Source organism: Rattus norvegicus, chromosome 10, assembly GCF_021556685.1.
Source record: "Rattus norvegicus strain SHRSP/BbbUtx chromosome 10, alternate assembly SHRSP_T2T, whole genome shotgun sequence".
In the NCBI taxonomy this organism is placed as follows: domain Eukaryota; kingdom Metazoa; phylum Chordata; class Mammalia; order Rodentia; family Muridae; genus Rattus; species Rattus norvegicus.
In genome coordinates this window covers 67,391,063-67,398,799 of record NC_141543.1, presented here as the reverse complement: position 1 = coordinate 67,398,799, position 7,737 = coordinate 67,391,063, and the positions used below count along the sequence as shown (strand labels likewise).

Below are 7,737 nucleotides of genomic sequence, written 5' to 3'. Positions count from 1 at the left end.
AAAAACTTTATTTTTTTTTTCTCCTCCAGGCCCTGAAGCGAGGGACAGGCGACTGCGACAGCGTGCGCTTCCGAGCGAGCTCCAGGACGCCGCCTCAGCCAACTGAGGCGCACAGCAGCGGGACCCGAGAGGCCCGACGGCCGGGCCAGTATGTGGGACCCGCAGGAGTTTGAACGCCACTGGCAGGCCGAGTTCCCCGGGGAGGAGGCTCCAGTCATGAAGTTGGAATCGGTGCCGGACATGGAGCGCGAGCTCGAGCGTTGCAAACTCAACCTGAAGCGGCTGCAACAGGTGTTGGCCGAGGAGAAGTTCAAAGTCTGGTACCTGCAGGCGGCCCTGGCTGGAGAGAGGATGGACCTACCCCGCGGGCCGCCGGAGGGCGGGGACGGCGGAGGCTGCGGCAGTGGCACTGGGAGCCGGGGAGCCTCGGTGGAGGAGCAGGAGCCAGCCGGGGCCGTGTGCGCGCCGCCACCTCACAACAAGGAGGGCGCATCGAGCCGCGACTCAGATTCCCCTGGCCCCACGCTTCTGGACTCGGAGGTAGCGACATCGGCGGAGCCATCCCCCTTCATGTGCCTGGACCTTCCTGCCTGGCCCGGGGCGGTGGAGGGAGGGGGCGCCGTGCGCAGTCTGACCGCTGCCATCCACCAGCAACTGGTGCAGCCTCGCCTGCTCTTCAGGCTCCGAGAGGACTGTGTGCCCCCGGCCCCCGATGGCACGGGGTCCCCTATACCCGGAGACCAGCGGTCCTCTGAGACCCGGGCAGGGCGGGGCTCGGAGGAGGGCGAACCGGACGCTTCGGGTGGGGATGATGGAGGCGACTGCAGTGACCACGACTTCGAGATAGTGGATTTGAATGAGAAATTCGTCCTCGGCCACCTACTTATGGCCCCCTGCCGGTTTGGAACCCGCGACGAGGCTGAGAAGCCCGCGCGGCCCTGCAGTCCCCATCGTTGGATGCACCTGATTTCCGGAGGCTGGCGGCACCACCGGCGGCGGAGTCGAGACCTGGAGCAGCTGGAGGCGGAGGATGAGTCTCCCAGGCGCGGGGCGCGGGAGCACCTCGCCCAGTGGGGGCGCAAGAGATTCCTGCGCGTGCCGGACCGGGATTCGCCCAGTCACAGCTCGCCTGAGAGAGGCAGTGACTGCAGCCACAACAGCTCAGACCACGAAGACGGCTTCTCCGCAGGTAGGCGTACCCCTATTCTAGGTACCTGACTGATCCATCCTGCTGGCTACTGGTACCCCGCCACGGAAGACCTTGGTGGTTCTTTTAACCCTAGGTACTTGGGAGCCCCACCCCACCCCGTAAAGCCATCTGTGGAACGCAAAACAAGAGCGTGCAAAGTGATTTTCGGGGTTCGGGGGAGTCTATGAAAATAAGCATGATGGTTGTGTCCGGAGTCTTGAGGAATGTGATGGAATGGCGCGCTTGCCTAGACCTTGGCAGGACCTTTCACCTTGGTCTTCAGTCCTCACTCCTCACAGGTCCTCCAGAGTCTTTTGCACCACCCTAACCGTACTCTCTGCAGAAGCTCCAGAAGTCCCCCATTTTCTCTGAGATTTCTTAGTGAGGAAGTCTTTCCCCAAATGCTTTCAAGTTATCTTGCTTTTCCTCCAGCCTGCATCTCATGCTGGGGGCTTAGTTTACTCCAGGAGGTGCTTAATGCTCCTCTTTGCTGACTGACCATTCTTTCCTAGAAAGCTACTCTGGGGTCCGTAGGCTTCCTAGGAGCCGGAGAGGAGGGAAAGGCTTGGAATCCCAGTTTTGAGCTGACCTGGTTGCTGTTTGACCCAATGCTTTCCCTGAGAAAGGAGAAAACTGAATCTGAGATGTGTTGGAACAGGTGAGCTGAGGCCGTCCTGTGTCTTTTGCTTCCTCTCCAATCTGCCATCTTTCTTGAGGACAGGGGCTGGTCTTAGTTGCCTTTGAGTCCCCTTGTGATCACAGTGCTCCATACATGAGGTCTAAATTAACAAGCAACTGCACTGAACTTGAAAGGCAGTTCAGCCCTGCATAGGTCAGGGAGTAGAACCAGGTAAGGAGAAATAGTTAACGGGGCTGTGGGGTGATATGCAGCTGCCCCCTTGCTGCATCATAAGTGCCAGGGTCCCCTCTCGGGCATGCGGATGGAATGCACTGGGGTTGGCATGCATTGGTGCCTGGGTTGATTGAGTTGCAGCAAGGAACTTAAAGATGCCTTCTTGCTCCGTGTATGGGGTGGGATGTGTGTGGGAGACACATCAGTGATTCTGGGACTGTTCCAGAATCTCCATTATTCGGTCTTGTCTGGGTGAGAGTTTGCATTTGAATGAGTAACTGTCCACTTTGCTAAAAGCACATTTGGAAGATCCATCGAGTCATCTGTTTTGATCAATTACACTTATTCATTAGCAGATATTGGCTGCGGTTCCCATAGGTAATGCTTCTGCCACCCCTGCTAAGAATCATTTTTTTTTTTTATGTTCCCCTTTAATTTAAAGCGAGAGTCGAGGATTTTTTTCCTCTGGTGCCTGGTTTCAAATGCCCTCCTCGGAGGCTAACGTTGCCTGAGCTGCTTTGGGGTTGGCTCCTGTCCCATTGCTCCCAAGACCCACATCAGTCATTCTGTCAGGTGAGCGCAGTGCTCTCTCTTCCCCAGGAGTGGTTGTTAATTCTGCAGGCAGTCCGTTCTTTAGCACCTTGATGCAAATTAGAAACCAGCACACTCTTGGGGCTAACTACAACGGTGCTCCTCGGGGTAGATGGATGATGGAAAGGTTCTCTTTCCTTTAGACCAAAGACTCCAGCCAGAGCACATGCTCTGGCACCCGAGGCCGTGCCAAAGCCAAGTCTCTTCTAGGCTCGCTTCACGAAAGACTCGTATAGGAAACCCCCTCACAGCTACAGGTGGAGATCCTGCCTTCTCTCTCTAAGAGCTCAGGGAGGATATGATAGAGAAGGCACACACATGCAAGCACATGCACACCATACGCAGTGACACATGTATGTACATGCGTTTGCAGGGTCACAACACACTCCGGCAGTCAATAGTTTTGTTCTGTTTTACACTGCAGAATAGTTTGCAGGCGGTGGAAGCATCGTGGGGTCATCTTTGCTTGCCTTTCCTGTAGTTCACATTGAATAAGCTCCTCAGACACTACTGTTTCGTGTACGCATCAGGTATCTCTCCCCACACCCAAGCTCAATCCCTGGCGAAATGGGACCTTTTTGTGACTCCATTTATACAGATGTGTCTTACACATACTAAGTTTCCTGGAAGTATTTGTTGAGTAGTGTAATTTTATACGTGTGTGTGTGTGTGTGTGTGTGTGTGTGTGTTTGCATGTGCTACAGTGCACACATGAAAGTCAGAGGATGATTTCTGTGACTTGATTCTCTCCTCTCATTGTGTGGGTCCCAAGGATAGAACTCAGGTCGTGAGGCTTGGTGACTAATGCCGGTGTCTGCTGAGCCATCTCCCTGGTGATATGTTAATTTTTGTCTTGTTGTTTGTTTTTGAGACAGAGTCTCATACTGTGCAGCTCTGGCTGATCTGAAACTCATTGTATAGACCAGGCTAGCCTGGAAGTGGTCTTCCTGTCTTTGCCTACACGGTTCTGGGATTAAAGGTGTGTGCCACCATGCCTGTCTCTCAGGGTAATGTATCTGTAACAGGTCACAACAGAATAGATAAAGGGAGTGTAGTTCATGGATAGGACACATGCTTCACATGCTCCCAGCCATGGGTTCAGCCCCCAGCAAAAGCAAGAAGGAAGGAAAGCATGGAGGAAGAGAACGCAAAGCATCGTAGCGCACGTTGGTATCGCTGCGTTAAAAGTGTGTTTCCACGATAGGTAGCACATGCTTGGGTAAAGTGTGTGCCAGAGGTGATGGCACACACTTGTAATCCCAGCACTCCCGAAGGCTGCGGCAGGAGGATGGAGAATTCCTGGTAGCCTCTGCTATATATAAAATGGAGAAGCTGTGGTCTCTGCATCACAGCGCCTGGTGGCACTGGGAGGAGTTCTTTGATGTCTCTTGGCTTACTTTCTCCATTAGTAAAACAGGACTTCCCCATATTGTTGAACAGATGCTCTACCGTCTCTAAAGAGCTTAGAACAGGCCCGAGGATGTAGGAAGCGTGAGAGTATATGAGCTGACTACGGCTAGAGGCTGTGCTCTTCAAATTGACTCTGCAAAACTTTCTACTTCCAGAATATTCTGGGTCAACTGGGCCCCTTTCTAGAAGCTTCCAGGCCACAGGGCAGGAGCCAGGGCAGAGCATTAAGCTTGGCTTAGGAAGGTCTTTGGGTTGGCCCCATGTGTTATTTCTCCATCTCTACCAGTGACCATATGCCAGAGGACATAACTGTGGGGTAGATTATATAGGATAATATAGCAGGCTTTGCCTTAGCCACAGGGTTTTAAGGAGAAAGGTAACATATAAAGTAACTAAGGGGCTCCCTCTCCCTGGAAAGGGACATTTTCTACTAAGTAAAGAACAGATCCATAAATCTAAACATCTTTTAGGGTTTTACTTCACACAGGAGAAGAAAATCAGAGTTTAATTAATAGGCAAGCCAGTTCACTTTAGTCATCGTTCCTTTTTTTTTTTTTTTAAGAATTATTTATTTATTTTATGTATGTGAGTCCACTGTAGCTCTCTTCAGACACACCAGAAGAGGCATTGGATCCCATTACAGATGGTTGTGAGCCACCATGTGGTTGCTGGGAATTGAACTCAGGACCTCTGGAAGAGCAGTCAGTGCTCTTAACCACTGAGCCATCTGTCCAGCCCTCTTCGTTGTTTTTTGATCATTTCTATAGTCTTGATTGGTTTGAGCAAAGTCTAGCTCATGATGACGTGGTTAGTTCTTGGTGTTTGGGAAAGGGCAAAGGTGTGAGTGGAGTGGAGGGCAGAGCAGAATCTGATGTGTCAGGTCATATACCACGTACTGTGAAGTTAGACTTGAGTCTACCTAGCGCCATTCTCACTAGATAAGAGGCCCTTGGTAGGTCACTGGCCTTTCCAGGTCTCAGCCTGTCTTTCACAGGCAGCAATAAGGAATAGCACTCACTTGGCCTACTGTCAGCTCCTGTCAAATGTTTATCCCTAGTTGTTAGTTTATGACATACAGCCTGGTGAGACAGAAACTTGAGGCTTGGGAAGCCTAAACGACACTCCACCAGTCATCCAGTTTACAAACGGAGTACACAGTCTGATTCCCAAGTCCATTGCTTTCAAACAAATGCTAACAACGTTTCTTTTTTTTTTTTTTTTTTGGTTTTTTTTTTTTTTTTTTTTTTTTTTCGGAGCTGGGGACCGAACCCAGGGCCTTGTGCTTCCTAGGCAAGCGCTCTACCACTGAGCTAAATCCCCAACCCCTCAAACAAATGCTAAGCTTTCTGCTACAAGTGTCAGTATGTACCTCCCAAAATAGATGGGAAGATTGAATTCAGGAAACTAGAAAGTTGTTTAGATTGGTTAATGGCACACTTGACTTATCATTACTGTGAAGTTCATGCATGTCTATAGCCTTTGCTATCACTGAAATCCCTACCAGACTTCAGACAATCAGGAGCTGGGGTCACCTTGAAGGGCTACCACAAGGGGCTCCTGTGTACTGGGCCTCATAGGTAGCAGGGTATATTGTTAGATTTCAGACTTCCCCTCAGTGGCCAGCCAGTCCTGGGCTCATATTGCTGAACATTCTTCATTGGAGGCCAGCATTTCTCTTGGATGCTAGCATGCTTCTGCACCACCAGTGACACAGAGTCAAGGGGTCTGTCCTCAGGGCTCATAAGTCCTTTCTGCAGTCTGTGTTTTCCCCTTTGTGTCTACACTGGACCCAGATACTGTCCTATAACAAAGCATGCAGGTAGCTTTTCCAAGTCCAGAATCCTTTTGACTGTTAGAAACTATTCAACTGATAGTCTGCCTTCAGTTCAAATGCCAAAGTATTTTGCTCAGTGGAGATAAATTCTCTCCACACAGTCTTCCTTTGCCTCTGATATGGGGATTGAACCCATACATGAAGGACCTTGTATATACCAAAGAAGCCCTCTACCACTGAACTGTAACCCAACCCCAGTATTCTCTATTTTTCTATTTTTTTTGGCTCTTAACCATCCATTCATTCATCCATCTATTGATCATCCATCCATCGATCATCCATCCATTCATCCATCATCCATCATCCATCCATACATCCATCCTTCCATCTGTCCATCATCCATTCATCCATCCATCCATCCATCATCCATCCATCCATCCATCCATCCATCATCCATCCATCCATCATCCATCCATCCTTCCATCTGTCCATCATCCATTCATCTATCCTTCCATCCATCATCCATCCATCACCCATTCATCCATCATTCATCCATCTGTCCATTTATCCATCCATCATCCATCCATCCATCCATTTATCCATCTCTCCGCCTCCGTCTGTCCTACTCAGCAAGCGTTTATCAAGGTCATGCTTCATGCAAGCTGTGTTCAGGACTGAGACTGCTCAGGTTGGTGGTCCACCCTTGAATTTTCACTATCTTTTTGCTGAGTAGAAACCTTAATTTTTAGATAAAGAAACATCTTTTTGATGAGTGACTACTGTTAAACCCCAAGTAAGGAACTAGACGCAGTAGCATATGCCTGCAATCACAACATGTGGGAGGCTCGGGCAGGAGGATCATGAGTTTGGGGCCACCATGGTCAGCGTGTTTCATAAAAAGAAAAAAAAAACAAAAAACAAATAAGAAATGCGAGCTGGAGAGATGGCTTAGTGCTTGCCCCTGACTGTGCAAGCCTGAAGAGCTGCCTTTGATCCTGGAACCCACGTAAAGGTGGAAGAAGAGAGCCAACTCTGCAGAGGTGGCCTATGACCCCCACATGTGTGACATGACACGCACCCCATCCCAATAATAATAAAATAAAGTACTAGCCTAGGCTAGACCTGTGTTCCTGTCTACCTCAGACAGATGAGAACCCTGGACCATAAGAGCAGCCTTAAAGTCACACTCAGGGCCCCAAGGAGAGCAAAGGAGCCAGATCTGGGCTGTTCCTGTTGAGTCTTCAGCCTTTTCCAGGGATCTAATCAGAGGCCAGGTGACAGAGCAGCAGGCCACCTCTGCAGATGGCAGTGATTAGTCCCATCTTACAGGTGCCTCTGAGGCTCTGAAGGAGCTAACCAGAGCTGTGTAGAGAGCTTATGGAGCTGGCACTGGAACACAGGTCTGTTCACAAAGCTGGCACATAGCATTCTGCCTGGATGCCATCCTGGGTGTTCAGGCCAGCTTCCCTCCTCTCCTCTCCTCTCCCCTCCCCCCCTCCCCTCCTCTCCTCTCCTCTCCTCCTCTCCCCTCCTCTCCCCTCCCCTCCCCTCTCCTCCCCTCCCCTCCTCTCCTCTCCTCCTCTCCCCTCCTCTCCTCTCCTCCTCTCCCCTCCCCTCCCCTCCCCTCCCCTCCCCTCTCCTCTCCTCTCCTCTCCTCTTTTCTCCTCGATGTTTTGTTTTATTTTCTGACAGTGTTTCTGTGTAGCCCTGGCTGTCCTGGAACTTGCTCTATAGACCAGGCTTGTCTGCTTCTGGAGTGTTGGGATTAAAGGTGTGTGGCAACACCATCCAGCTCAGGGCCTGATTTCTATACCTGGAAGCCTGACAGCTGGTCTGATGGAGATCTTTTATTTCTAATCTTCAAGGAAAATGCATTTCCTGCTGGATGCTCATGTTACCTTGCTCGTTTGTAATTTGATG

At 50.5% G+C, this 7,737-nt stretch overlaps 1 protein-coding gene across 2 annotated transcripts in view; it reads left to right on the top strand.

The window, feature by feature from the left end:
* The window catches only part of Abr (ABR activator of RhoGEF and GTPase), a 199,111-nt gene that overhangs the window by 156 nt on the left and 191,218 nt on the right, over nt 1–7,737 (top strand). For both annotated transcript variants that reach the window (XM_087570573.1, XM_087570574.1), the window contains exon 2: nt 30–1,189. In XM_087570573.1, the coding sequence (XP_087426699.1) occupies nt 151–1,189 (1,039 nt within the window). In that variant the 5' untranslated portion in view covers nt 30–150. The remainder of the gene's footprint in view (nt 1–29; nt 1,190–7,737) is intronic.